Here is a 15,712-nt window from a genome sequence, read left to right as displayed (position 1 = left end):
TAGCTGTAATTAAATTCTTGTACTACACATAATTGCTTCTTTCTTTAACGTTACATTTTTATTATATGAAAAAAAATGTTTTAATTGCAGGTATTAAATGAAAGAACTGGAATAAAATGGAACAAATAGGAATTGAAGAACAAAAGTATGCCCTAGAAGTTTTTGCCTAAACAGTCTAGCCAAGCAGCAAGTGAGAGTAACAGTAAGGTTGTAATTAGTCCCCAGAGGGTTAAACACAAAATTGTCAGACTAAAGTGTATGAGACTTAATTAGAAATTTAACATCTTCTAGTTTTGATGGAAAAATGCCTATTTAGCATGTGGCTTAAAGTCCAGCTCTAACTTGAGATGTTAAAGAGAAAACATGGGACTACAGAATATAAGTGAAATAAACTTCTCACTGTCTGTTTTCTTTCTCATCCCCCACTGTGTATTTAGAGATGCACAATTAGTCCATCTGTGGTTTCCTATTAGCAATATAATTACTTGAGTGTGAATTTAAATCTTTCAGCCACCCACATCTTCCCTGTCCTGTTCTAAGCTACAAGGGTTAATGAGGAAGAAACCTTGTATTTGTCATTAACAGAGACAAATCTCATAATTCGGATAACATGTTAACAATGCTTCAAAGACCAATTTATAGTCAAAGAAGTTTTAATACACAGAAAAGAGTTGTCCTTGCTTTGCAGCAGTGACAGCAGCTCAAACTGATGATTTCTTCAAACAATGACAGACTTACACACATGCTGCCCTATAACAAGGATGGGAAACTAATTTTCCAAAGAGGCCATATTAGAAACTAGGACTGGGGATGTTGTGGAGGGCTGCACGAGGAAGCTCGCAATTCACTTCATCTTATGCCGTGGCCCTCCACAACAGTCCCAGTTTCTCATGTGGCCCCTTGGGAAAATTAACTGCTTGCTCTTGTTCTTGTGAGATTTTCATTGTTTACAAGCTGAAAATAGCAAAAGGGTAATGTGCACAGAAGCAGTTTGCACAGCCAGTGCCTGGAACTCCCCACAAAAGCAAAATGTGTTCTGATAACATCAGCTGGAAGTCACATGAGACCTTCAGGCTCACATATTTTCAATCACACCAGTGTCTGTAGATTTCACTGTACTCTTAATCTGCAAAAGACATGCACATGATAAAAACATCTTCACCAAATTGACAACACACGTGTAGGATTTTAAAGGACATGGAAAGATGGAAAACAACCAAGCACAGAATGCCCTAATACATAGTGGAAACAAATAATGACATCAGTGCCAGCACAGAACACAGTTGCTACCACAACCCAAATCTAAAACACATGGCAAATATAGCCTGTTATCGGACAAAGTGAAGATAAAAACAGAGTGTAATAAGTTAATGTCTGTTTGCTCTCCCTTTGGCTCATTTCCATGAAGTAGGAGATTTGATTTCCCCAAACCATTTACAGAGGTAAATCTGTCTGCCTGAATCCAACAGTAAATTCAGAACTGTAAGACCAAAATATATGTGTGAAACCTTAACTGAAAAGTAACCACTTGTAGTTTCTAAAAATGTTCCTGTTGAGCCTGTGGCTGAAACACAGCCAGACTCTGATGTTTCTGTAATTAATTTCAGGTTGCTATGCTCTTTGATTTCAGGAATGTGCAGTTTTTTTCTGTATTTTGTTGTTTTTACACTTTTCAGCTTATGTGTTGCCAGCTTGATGGTTTTCCCCCATCTTTATCTATTTAGAGGTATTTTCTTAAGTTGGACTCTGTTGAACTGTTAGGGTTCAGGTACTGCTGTCAGCTTGTCATGACATGATTTCGTTAAGGAAAAAGTAAAAAAAAAAAAAAAAAACAGCTGCAAAGTGAAACCAAATGAGTAACGCATGTTTAGATACATTTTTGGAAATATAAACATTTCTTGTTCTTTATATGTCAGGCCCATGCTGATAGTGTTCACTTTGAGTTCTGCAGTGTTTGTAATTATACGTTGATGACATTAACATACATTACCCGAGTTTGTGGCTGTCTGTGGCTGTTAATTTTTTTAATTGCTAGCTAATTTCTCTTGACAGCCTCTGTCATTAAATGATAACAACTCACACAAACATAACTCCTCGTGAATAGAAGGAGCATTAAGCACAAGGATGGTAACTAATAACAGAATTAAAGTTTATGTTGGCATTTATGTACTCCAAGTGACTTGAGGACCAAAGAGGTCTGGAGACTCTCTGACAGATTCTTCCAGGTATGTAACTTCAGCACCTTTAAAGGCTTTCTCAAACTGCATGTGCATGTGCACTTGTTACAGTTTGGAGGACTCAAGCGCAGGACTCCGGTTCTGATGCTCACAAGAAGGGTTTATTTACAAGTCACCAGGTGTATATACAAGAATGTGCGGGGGGGGGGGGTGTTATATACAGCTGAGTGGGGGGAGAAGGGGTCTCCAGGGAAGTCCAAGGGAAAGCACGCGTTCTTCAGAATATCCACTCACACGATCACAGGCTCACACTCCGACACTGCCACACGGGAATCACACGGGGAAAAATCCAGGAAGCTCTGTAGACAGGGAGACAGGGTTAAGAACGACGCACAGAGGAAAACACTCTTAACTAAACTTGCTGTAGCTTGACTTCACTAACGCGTGGTAGACAACGATCCAGCGACGAACAGCAGTCACCTCCTGGCTTAAATGCTGCTCCCCTTAATGAGACCCAGGTGTCTCATCTCCCGAGGGCGTGGGCCGAGGGCGTGAACCCACAGTGAGTTCCGCCCCGGCGAGAGAGAAGAGGAAGAGAGAGAGAGAAACAGAGAGGGCTGATCAGCGTGCAGCTGATCTGCCTGGCCGTGACAGCACTGCCATTGCCAGTAGAAATACAATTAGCAAACTGGCTGCAACAAGAAGGAGGAAATTGTTATTGGAGCTGTGTGATTGTTGTGTGTTACTGTTTTTTATAATGACAGAGTAGCAAGAAATGTTGTTTACCCTCTGAGGTCTAAGTCATCATCAGTGATGACCCCAACCCTTAGCTCTGAACCCTAACTTCTTGTTAAGTAGATTTCTTTTTAATGTAAATAGGTTTTTCACATTACTGTGAAGGCCCTGGAAAATAATGTAAAAACGGTAATCAGAATGGGAGGAGGAAGATCGGGTTGCGTGTAGAACACTTGATGGACACTGGAGCTGTGTTGGAGCAGCTCTTTGCACTCACAGTCAGAGTGAACTTGTACTTTCTTGCAACCCTATTTCTGTTTATTCTTTTTCTATTAATTCTTTGCTCTGTGTTAATGCCTCAATAGCAGTTTGAAATAGTGCAGTGAAAATGTTGCTGTATTTCTTCAATAACATAATCAAGTCTGAATGTCACTGTTGCTCCATTAACTTGCTTAGACACCAACATCCACACTGATCTAGATCAGTCACTGTACAATTAAGTCACTCAGAAGTTCCTCTTACAGTGGAGGTAGTACTACAGTAGTACTACAAATTACCCAAAGACTGGTTTTAAAACCTTTGATATTCCATAGTTCAGTGCTAAAACACAAAATAAGGAGAAAATCCCTCCTTACAGGAATTTATAGGGTTATAGAAGCTGTGAGTTTGATATGTCGTCAGTAGTAATATACCTATAGCTTTTTTTGCCCCTCGTGGTTGTGTTTCCTTGTTCATTGTTCCCACAGTCTACTGATATTCTGAGTCCCTGCCCTGTGTATAATCTGGTTTTCCTGTATTTTTGTGAATGATGGCACTTAAACTGATATTTTGAGTCATACCGGTTTCCCAAGTGGTGCATTTGGGTCCACGACCTGCCTGTCACACAGCCAACACTTGACATGCCACATTAAAGGCAAATTTAAAACCAATGGAAAATTATATTTCCTGAATATGGTACATGGACGACAGTAGTAATATACCTATAGCTTATTTTGCCCCCCCCACCCCGAGGGCATCCCCCACCCCCCCACACCCCCCACCCCCGAGGGCATTTTCCCCCCTCCCCTATCCCCCGCCGCGTCCATGTGCGTGTGCACGTGCGCGAGAACGGACTTTTTGCACGTGCGTGTGTGTCCAGGGGTCATATGAGTTCACATGTGTTTAATAGCGTATTATTTAATGAAACCATTATGTGTTTTAATTAAACTCTTTTTAAAGGATTGTATAGGTCTCAGAGTTCTGTTATTTAGACATAGATGATTTAATTGAACTACTTTAGGGGTATTTTAACTAGTTAGGAGCCTTTTGCATTTTCTTCAGTGCTATTTAGGAGCAAATAGTTTTCAAACAGAGGGCCGCAAATAACAGGTATCCCTTTAGAAATAAACAGTGATACTTCTAAAAACCGTGTATTCCCACACAGCATTTAATTTAGCTAGTTTAGGAAGATTTCACTTTTCTAATAGTTTCACAGGCTAGTAGTTTTTTTTAAATAGAGCACCACAAACAACATGTATCCCTTTAGAAATAAACTGTGATACTTCTAAAAGTACATATTCACACTAGAGCTGTATCAACCTCAATGTGGCTTTAATGCAACTAGTCTTATAATTATCTACTAGTCTGCAACAGTTAGACTCGCTGATTACACATAGATGATTTAACTACTTTAGGGGCATTTCACTTTTCTAAAAGTTTCACAGGCCAATAGTTTTAAATAGAGCACCGCAAACAACATGTATTCTTTTAGAAATAAGCTGTGATACTTCTAAAAAACACATATTCCCACACTCTGTAACAGTTAGACAGAGGGGGTGCAGTTAGGCTCCCAACAGTCTGTAAAAAGGTATGAAGCAACAAAAGAGAGGAGACCTTATCAAGAGCATCCCAGCCCAAAGGTGTTTCTTCACAAATAGTTAATTCCCACACTCTGCAACAGTTAGACTCGATGATTACACATAGATGATCAGAGGGGGTGCAGTTAGGTGCCCAACAGTCTGCAAAAGAAGTCATGAAGCAAACAAAAGATGCTCCTTATCAAGAGCGTCTCAGCCCAAAGGTGTTTCTTCACAAACAGTTAATGGCTTTAATGCAACTAGTCTTATCATGTCAGAGGCCAACAGAAACCATGTCCAACAGAGTCTCCAAAGGCCTGCCACCTTTCTTCCTTTCATCATGCTCTTTTATCTCTACATCTCAGAGGTCAACTGAAAGTAGCCCCACCTATATAAAAACACCCCATCAGACACACAGTATTTTCCTCAGCACTTCACAACTGCCGCAAGGTATAGCGTTTTAACTTGTTATTTTTTCACCTGAATGTGCGTTGGAGCCGACTTTGCTATTGTCTAAGCGCTGCTTATACAATAGAGAAAAGCAACAATACAGAGTGTTTCTCTGCTCCAAGAAATCCGAGGGCCTTTCACAAGGTAAGCATGTCTGTTATACCCAGGGCATAAATGTCTGTATGTCAGTGCTGATTATTCAAACCCTGTTTAAAATGTGAGACATATGTTGTCCGAAAACAATTCCTCTAAATTTGCAAAGTTACTGATTTAAAAAATATATATTTTCGAATTTTTAGTTGCATGTCAAACATATGATAGACTCTTGAGCATATTCGTATAGCTAAATTCACAATGGTATAACTGTGCTAAATAAAAGAGGCCCAAGCACCAATGCACTCTAATCCACTCCGCTAAACTGTATGTTGATAAGTACATGAAGCGTACCTCTACCTCTACAGCTGAAAACAGTTTGTATCTGCACTCTGAGGGTCTGCTGAATTGTTTTAATGGCACTTTTTGACGAACAGCAGATGATGAAATCCTATTTATTGTAGAAACTGTCCCTAAGCTATTGTTGCTCATACTTACTGAGGTCCCTAGCTACTTCCTTACTATGTCAGTAAACTTTTTTGAAAAGGAAGCTGTTGTAGATTTAAAGAAACATCTTAATTGAAGCAAAGGCAAAAAAAAAAACTGGAATGAATTTCATGTGACTGTTCATATTAAAGCCAACAACAAGTGAAAATCCAAAAACGGCTCCAATCCTTTGTATTAATGATCTCCCCCCTCTCTCTCTCTCTCTGTGTGTGTGTGTGTGTGTGCGTGAGTGTGTGTGTGTGCCCTCACAGAAGGAAGGTCACAGCAGGAGCTTTTCTCAAACGCATTACCAAACAGTTTTTTACGAGAAGTGTAGCTCATACAATGGTATAAATGTATTCTTTGCGATACTTTATAAATATGAAGCTAAAGATTTTGAGTTCGTGCACATTGTGAAGCAAGAATCTAAATATCTGTGTCACAATGATTTCTATAAAAGCGTGTTGTTTATGGGGATAATGCAACAAATCTTTTGTGCGTCCTATTAATGATCAATGGTAATTGAAGAGGAACCCTGACTCAGGACATTTTCATGACAAGTGACAGCGCCGACAACTACTAATGAGAGAACATGTTTTATCATCATAAAGACTGTGATATGAAGCATCGTTAAAGTGTCACTTCAGTAATGTTGACTCATGTTTTTAATAATGACTTTAAAACACTAAACTCTAATTTCTGTGGTTTATTTTAAGTTTACAGAATATAACATGTGGTAAGACGACGAGTTTTACTTCTCACTGACCGTGTTATGTGTATCTATTTATCATGTATGCTACTTTGCTCTGTGGACTGTAAAATGTTTCAAATCAACATATGTCTCACATTTTAAACAGGGTTTGAATAATCAGCACTGACATACAGACATTTATGCCCTGGGTATAACAGACATGCTTACCTTGTGAAAGGCCCTCGGATTTCTTGGAGCAGAGAAACACGCTGTATTGTTGCTTTTCTCTATTGTATAAGCAGCGCCCGACTGTCAGAAACGCTCTGTGCTGGTAGCAAAGTCGGCTCCAACCTAACTGCACCCCCTCTGATCATCTATGTGTAATCATTGAGTCTAACTGTTGCAGAGTGTGGGAATTAACTATTTGTGAAGAAACACCTTTGGGCTGGGATGCTCTTGATAAGGTCTCCTCTTTTGTTGCTTCATACCTTTTTACAGACTGTTGGGAGCCTAACTGCACCCCCTCTGTCTAACTGTTACAGAGTGTGGGAATATGTGTTTTTTAGAAGTATCACAGCTTATTTCTAAAAGAATACATGTTGTTTGCGGTGCTCTATTTAAACTTTTGGCCTGTGAAACTTTTAGAAAAGTGAATGCCCCTAAAGTAGTTAAATCATCTATGTGTAATCAGCGAGTCTAACTGTTGCAGACTAGTAGATAATTATAAGACTAGTGCATTAAGCCACATTGAGGTTGATACAGCTCTAGTGTGAATATGTACTTTTAGAAGTATCACAGTTTATTCTAAAGGGATACATGTGTTGTGGTGCTCTATTTAAAAAACTACTAGCCTGTGAACTAGAAAGTGTCTCCTAAACAGCTAAATATGGTGGGAATACACGGTTTTTGAGTAAACTGTTTGCTCCAGCCTAGATAATTATATCACCTAATGTCTAAATAACAGAACTCTGAGACCTATACAATCCTTTAAAAAGAGTGTGAAATGCCACATAAGTAGGTTAAATCAGCTATGTGTAATCTAGCAGTCTAACTGTGCATACTAGTATGATAATTATAGACTAGTTGCATTAAGTCACATGAGGGTTGATACAGCTCTAGTGATGAATATGTACTTTTTAGAGTATCACAGTTTTATTTCTAAAGGGATACATGTTGTTTGTGTGCTCTATTCTAAAAAAAAACTACTAGCCTGTGAAACTATTAGAAAGTGAAATCTTCTAAAAAACTAGCTAAATTAAATGCTGTTGTGGGAATACACGGTTTTTAGAAGTATCACTGTTTATTTCCTAAATGGATACCTGTTATTTGCTCCTAAATAGCACTGAAGAAAATGCAAAAGGCTCCTAACTAGTTAAAATACCCCTAAAGTAGTTAAATTAAATCACCTATGTCTAAATAACAGAACTCTGAGACCTATACAATCCTTTAAAAAGAGTGTGAAATGCCACTAAAGTAGTTAAATCAGCTATGTGTAATCAGCAAGTCTAACTGTTGCATACTAGTAGATAATTATAAGACTAGTTGCATTAAAGTCACATTGAGGTTGATACAGCTCTAGTGTGAATATGTACTTTTAGAAGTATCACAGTTTATTTCTAAAGGGATACATGTTGTTTGTGGTACTCTATTTAAAAAAAAAAACTACTAGCCTGTGAAACTATTAGAAAAGTGAAATCTTCCTAAACTAGCTAAATTAAATGCTGTGTGGGAATACACGGTTTTTAGAAGTATCACTGTTTATTTCTAAAGGGATACCTGTTATTTGCGGCCCTCTGTTTGAAAACGATTTGCTCCTAAATAGCACTGAAGAAAATGCAAAAGGCTCCTAACTAGTTAAAATACCCCTAAAGTAGTTCAATTAAATCATCTATGTCTAAATAACAGAACTCTGAGACCTATACAATCCTTTAAAAAGAGTTTAATTAAAACACATAATGGTTTCATTAAATAATACGCTATTAAACACATGTGAACTCATATGACCCCTGGACACACACGCACGTGCAAAAAGTCCGTTCTCGCGCACGTGCACACACACATGGACGCGGCGGGGGATAGGGGAGGGGGGAAAATGCCCTCGGGGGTGGGGGGGTGTGGGGGGTGTGGGGGGAGAGTGGTGGGGGGGTGGGGGATGCCCTCGGGGTGGGGGGGGCAAAATAAGCTATAGGTATATTACTACTGTCGTCCATGTACCATATTCAGGAAATATAATTTTCCATTGGTTTTAAATTTGCCTTTAATGTGGCATGTCAAGTGTTGGCTGTGTGACAGGCAGGTCGTGGACCCAAATGCACCACTTGGGAAACTGGTATGACTCAAAATATCAGTTTAAGTGCCATCATTCACAAAAATACAGGAAAACCAGATTATACACAGGGCAGGGACTCAGAATATCAGTAGACTGTGGGAACAATGAACAAGGAAACACAACCACGAGGGATGACATGACAAAAGACAATAGTATCAATACTATCAATAGTAATTATGAATGGAAGAAAGGAGGAAGTGAGAACTAGAAAGACAGTCTGGGGTCAACAAAATATTTGACTTAACAAGTAGGGTCCCCGTTTAACCAATGATAATTAGATAACCTTAACCACATGATTATTATTAAAACTTTGAAGACGAAGGTCCTCTTTTCATACACATATTTCTTCTCACAGATGCTGTCTGCCTTATCTTTGTATTCTGCAGCTTATAATAGTAGATACTCATTTGTTTTTGTAGACTTTAATCTAGTTTGTGTAATAGACACGGCCACTACTTCATCTTGGAGATAAATTTTTTAAACACGAGAAGTAGATAATCTTTTTTACCTGGCACTGATGAGTTACTGTATATGCTTGTAAATTCAGTAAGACAGGTGGCCTAATTTGATTTTCATCTATCTTACAATGTGACTGAGATACCGGAGAATAGAGCGGCTTAATGTATGATGACAGAAACAGATGTACAGAGCAAAAGGCAGCATGGGGGATTCATGTTCTGTTTGTTGTGGTTTTCCATTGTTCCTTTTATTCTTGTGGGAATGCTCTTACAGCCCCTTCTTGGCACTCTGTCTTTGCTATTATATTTTTTCCTGGTGCTGTGCATCATATGAGTACATGGAAATATGGACATGTACACTCTCCTCATTGTGCTATTAGTTAAATTATTTTTCCTTCAAGTGCCCTTATAAATAAACCCTCATAAATGAATCTGGTTTATTCAGCAGTGAACAGAATGTGTGTGCAAAACAAACATGCTGAATAGGAAGCAGCTGACGGGGTGGCCGCTTTATCCCACACAATCTCTGCCATTTCAGTGGGGAGATGGAGTGTTACTAAACTGTGGTTTCTGCATGTCTTTGACACTTCTTCTGATTCACTATTTTCATTAATTATAAAATTAATGAAAATAGTGAGTTAATGTTTGTGAATCTTTTTCATTTGATTAAAATGGTGGAGCTTTTAAGTGGAGGAGTAGATTTGCATTATCACATTGTATTCAGGCCTGGTTAATATTAAGAAAATGACAGTTTTCTTCTTCTTTTTTTTCTTTTTTTTTTTACTTTTTTTTTTTAAATTAGATTTTCATAAATAAAACACACACACGCACACACGCACACACACACCAAGAACTGGCAAAAAGAAAAAAACAGAATGAGGTCATGGAGGAGGTTCCCAAACATTTTTTCATAAAAGAAAAAAAGTTTCAACACCATTTTCCCCACCTTTTTTCTCCCATTTTTAACAATTTTAATAAACTAGGTGCTTATCCGGTTGTTCAGTCTGATGTCACTAGCCGTGTCTGGACCTAAACTCCGCTGCAGGTCCATATATCAAACGATCACTATGACATTACTGAGAGTTGAAAAACTGTCTAAAGTCCTTCATCTTTAATAAAATGATCAGCGTTCTGCTCTACCAGGTGTAACAATTGAGTTTAACATCCAGGCATCCATGAAAACGGAATTTATGACATTTAACGGAGTTAGAAGTTAGCAGGGAGTTAGCTCGCTAGCTTCAATCTAAATACAATATAGCATGTCCTGATTGCGGGGTTTTGGAAACAAATTCAAACGTACAGCTCTGTTATCACTTCCAACATAAATGAAGACAGAAAACTAAACAGCAGTGACATTTGTAGGGTTACTGAAGTTTGGCTAGCTGGTATATAATTATGTGCTATATGACCGCTAGCGACACAGCTATGTTAGCATAATATAAACAAGCTAACTTTTTTTCCACTCGATAAAAGTTAACGTGAGTGTTCTCGGTGGTCAGGAACAAATGCAATCGCATGGCAGGATGCTGTAAAAGGACCAAACTTCAGCCAGGAGAACAACTGAGATAATCCATCCACAATACGAGGTTAGTCATTCATATACTACTGCATGGGCTGGGCTGTAGTTACATCCTAAGGGTTTAAAAACTGAGCTTAAATAAATGATTAGCGGTAATAAAAGCTGAGGGAGGTCAACAGTGTTCACTGACTGTTTTAGGAGCTTTTTGAGATTAAATAGAAGAAAATACAAAACATTAAACATGTTAACAACACAAAAGCCATATTAAACGCAGACTACTTTAGGCCCGGAAGTAGGATTCGTCGCGTCATCACTGAACAACCGGATTGGTTAGTCTTTTTGGAACTAGACCTTAGTGATGAATTTTTGTGCTGAGTGCCAGCAGGATCTTTAAAAGGTATTTGTCCGTGGGACAAATTCATCTGGAAAGTATCCAGTTATCCAAATTCACAAATTCATATCTTGAAAGTTAACTTGTTAATTTTCAACCAGTTCACCCCAATTATACTTAACAAATTAAGTGTTTAAGATTAAATTGAGAGGTTGTATTTATTTACAAATCATTTAGATTATTTCATTGCTTTAAAGTACAGCCGTGGTGTCTGTTGTTGTGTGTTAGCTGGAGAAGGCAAAGATGCGTTGAGTTATCAGTTTTAACTTCTGAGTATCAATTTTTTTGACAACTGTAATTGATGTTTGTTTCCAAAGAAGTTTACTGGAGATGCAAATCCAGAATTTGTGACTATGATCTTCCAGCATTTTACAGCTTACATTACAGACCTGGATTTTGATACAAAATGCTTGCTTTTGTTTTTGTAATACAGAGTAGGCTCAGGTTATCACATAATGAAGATAATTATGTATTTACGATAAAATAAGGGTCTATGTCATGGTTTATTCTTTCAAAACCAAGCCTGTTTGTGCTGAGGTCAGTGCAGAGTTATTGGCAGAATAAGTATGTCTTGTAGTGAACTTTAAATGATTGGTATAATTAACTGGGATCCAGCTTTCTACCAATTATTCTATAGCTAAAAAATCCTGATGATTTTATTAAAATGAAATATGACACAGGATGCACATTATCCAGAGAGCAGTGGATTAGCTGTTTTGGATTTACAGCCATTTTTATACACAAACCCCCATTTTTTTAGGGTCTGAAAAGTAAATGTTGACTGACAAACTGTTCCATAACCAGATGATACACGTTCCCTTTTCATTCCATGACAACTTAAGAAGATAAAAGCCCTGGAATTGAATCCAGGTGTTATGTACATTCCTATTTACAGTAGCTTTTCTAAGAAGGAACAAAAACCTCTGGGTCAAAATAATCCTCGTAAAACATATTTTCTCTTGTTAAAGTTTTCTTTGATATTCGTTTTTATGTATTTCATATTTATTGTTACAATTTCCAGAATAGTTGAACAGCCTGCACAAATAAGATTTTGTGGTGATGAATAGAGTACATAGAGTTAATGACTGCCTCTAGGCTAATGACACCATGAGCCTTCTTTAATAGTTAAACAATATTCGAAAGACTTTTGGATTTGATTGTTCTGTCAGATTTCTATGACAACCCAGGCAATCATATTAGCGTTTATTGATAAGTTAAAGTGACTTTTTTCTAGCAGACTATAATACAGTAGAAGCTCAGTTGGATACATGGTTAGAGTTGATTGAGATATTAGGTGCAGTTTCCACATGTCTGCATTTGAATGAATCAAAGACACCCTATGCAGTTTTGAAATACAGAGAAAAACTATTTTGGATATGTATGAAAGAAAAAATTTTTAGTATCAGCCACTATTTACAAAGCAAACAAAGATGATTTTTGTGATAGTGTCACATGGGGCATTAAACTTTAGCAGTTTTGACGGGGTTGTGACACTGATTCCCAAATCATAAAACAGCATGTTCGTATTTGTATTCGTGTTCTTACTTTAAAAAACAAAACAAAACAAAAAATAATGGTTGTCTGTCCCTATGTGTTAGCACTGCGACAGACTGGCGACCTGTCCAGGTTGTACCCCGCCTTTCGCCCTATGACAGCTGGGATAGGCTCCAGCGCCCCCCGCGACCCTGAAAAGGATAAGCGGAAGCGAATGGATGGATGGATGGAAAACAAAAAATAGTTAACAGTAATTTAAATACATCCACTGTAGATTGAGCCATTGTACCCCTTTGCAATTTACTACAAATTTGAAGGCACATTTAATGTTAATTTTTAAATAGGGAGAGAAGGATTGTCCTGAAACTGGTGTTGTCCTGAAACTGGTGTTAATTTTGAAACTTTTTTTTATCATTTTCTTATAAAATTGTCATGGCTAATGTGTTAGCTTTACAGGACTTGCTTGTTAAATTTTTAGCTTTAAGGTTTCATTTTATTTTTTCTACATCTTCATGGGTCACTGTTTGGTTTGCTTGTCTGACGTCTTTAACTGTTATGTTTTAGCTTCACACACTTTATAAAGTTGGGATATGTTCGGTTTGTAGCATAGTGATATGTAGTGCAATTTTTGTGCAATGTTTGGTTATGCATTAGCCACTGGCCAGAAGCTTGTTCATTCATAGCCGATTATGATTACCGGAATATAGCTACCGTTTTATAGATATGCATGTGTTGGTAAAACATGTGTGGAAGAAGAAAAATGTTTTCCTCTTATCACTCGCCACTTGACAAACTGAATTAGGGCAGAATTTGAGAGGATTTTGGAAAATCCAAAGCATGAGAGATCAAAAACAAGTCAATTTCTTTATTTTCAAGGTTTGAAAGGAAGGAAGAAAACTGCCTTTTGGGAATCTGTTATCTGCTGCAACCATTAAAGTAATTCTTCTGGAGTTATTTACACAAATCATCAGAACTGACATTCTGACTATACGCTGATTATAAAAATCTCCCTCACACACACACACACACACACACACACACACACACACACACACACATACACACACACATACACACACACACACACACACACACACACAACCTCACACACACACACACACCTTCACACAAACAAACCCATAAATCTTCTTGCTATCAGATTCTATGTAACATACTGAACTGCATTCCCTCTCAGGAGAGATCTCGCTATGTCTCCATCAATACATAGGCATTCCAGAGAGTGAATAAAGCTGCATTTGGCTTATCTTATTTAACCTTATCTACATGTTCCTGTTTCATCTTGTGATATCATCCATATCATTGGATATGTCAAAGTGTGTCTCTGTCAAAGACAGAGAGTGTGAGAGAGTAATGTGTTCTGAGTTCCCAACTCATTTCCTGTAGCTGTATCATCCACTGGTCAATTTGACACACAGCAGATTGAAATGACCCTCAGACCACTGGGAAATACCCCAGTGCCTTTGAGACGCTGTTTTATTTTTAAATAAACCTGCATGCAAATAACCTATGCATGCAAACTGCTTCTACAAACATTTGTGAAAGAATCGGTGGCTCTCAGGAGCTCAGTGAATTCCAGCGCAGTACCGTAATAGGATGGCACCTAAAAATTTCTTTGCTGCTAAAAATTGAAAATTCAGCTGTTGGTTCTATAACTCTAAGCTTCATGTGGCCTTCAGATTAACTCAAGGACAGTGTGCTTATGGCTGAGTTTACTGCTGTAGTATTTCACCATTGTCTGAGATCAGTTGTAATGCTGTTATTTCAGGGGGAATTGAATGTTACATTGTGACATAGTTTGTGAGGAATAAAAAATGGGTTATTATGCCTTCTATTAATAGACAAACATATGTCTTTACGCTTGGCATCCAAACCCATGAATAAAATGGAACTGAAATTATGTAACATTATATAAAATATTTGATATTAACCATAAAGAGTGTTGGTGGTGCCGGATCCAATTTTAAAGCACATGTCAGTGTAGATATGTTTAGTAGATGCATTTAAGTCTAAATAAATGAGTCCATAATTCTTCAATATTTAAATCCAAACAGTGAGCCACCTTTTTGGACTTTTTCAGTTTCATATTAAAGAAAATCCAAAATTTAAGCAAGAGGGAATAACATTTCTCAGGAGAGAACTTAGCCTGTCCTGCTGCTCTGAACATGTTGAAATAATGAACATGAACACTCTGTTTTAGGTCTAATTTTGGGCTCTAAAACTAGGAACAACAAACTCATTGTTTGAGTCTCAGTGTTCCTGTTGAAAATCATACTCACAAACTAACTTGTGGGGTAACTAACACGCTAGATTAGTTAGCCGTTTTTGTGAAACACAGAGGCTCTGTCAAGATTTGGGCCTGCAGTTTAAATAGTGGTATTGAGCATCTGGTCAAAACTGATGGAAAGTACTAAAAAATACTGTCTTGATTTTGATCTACCATGAAGAATGATGGGAAAGAATCTGAACTAATGGATAATTGGTATGATCGCAGTCTTTTTTTCTCTTTTTCAGGAATCATGTCTGCAACAGGGAATGGATATGTCATTTATATGACCATGAAACGGAAGACCAAGTTAAAGCCTCCTGAGCTCATGACTGTTAACCTAGCCATCTTTGATTTTGGCATATCAGGTACTACATCTCTCAACGCAGCTATATTTGTCTACAGGAGATATAGACTGTGTGGTAGCTATTAGTATCACATATTATTTTTCAACTAGGAGAACTACTGTTCATTACTTGATTATAAACTGTTTTGCATCAAGTCAACTCATGTGTCTTTACTCCTTAATTTGTACTTATTGTCATATACAGTGCATGTAATTTCATTGAGTAATAAATACAATTATTATATTGCTTTCATGTAACAGTACTACAAAAACCGTGATTGTGCTTGACACTGTTTAGGAATTTAAAATCTTCAGTATTAATTATGCAATATCATTTGCTACTTACCTTTTTGCTTTGGACTCAAATTATAACTTGTATTTAATACAAGCATTAAAAGCAGCATCTAAACTTGGTGAAACATAT

The 15,712-nt window shown here is 37.6% G+C and overlaps 1 protein-coding gene across 5 annotated transcripts in view; it reads left to right on the top strand.

The window, feature by feature from the left end:
* The window catches only part of opn5 (opsin 5), an 82,163-nt gene that overhangs the window by 29,591 nt on the left and 36,860 nt on the right, over window positions 1-15,712 (top strand). For all 5 annotated transcript variants that reach the window (XM_040028626.1, XM_040028608.1, XM_040028634.1 and 2 more), the window contains one exon: window positions 15,191-15,310. In XM_040028626.1, coding sequence (XP_039884560.1) covers window positions 15,191-15,310 — 120 coding nt within the window. The remainder of the gene's footprint in view (window positions 1-15,190; window positions 15,311-15,712) is intronic.

Source organism: Simochromis diagramma, unplaced genomic scaffold (assembly GCF_900408965.1).
Source record: "Simochromis diagramma unplaced genomic scaffold, fSimDia1.1 OVJJ01000746.1, whole genome shotgun sequence".
NCBI classification, from domain to species: Eukaryota; Metazoa; Chordata; class Actinopteri; order Cichliformes; family Cichlidae; genus Simochromis; species Simochromis diagramma.
This window is presented reverse-complemented; position numbering and strand designations above follow the sequence as displayed.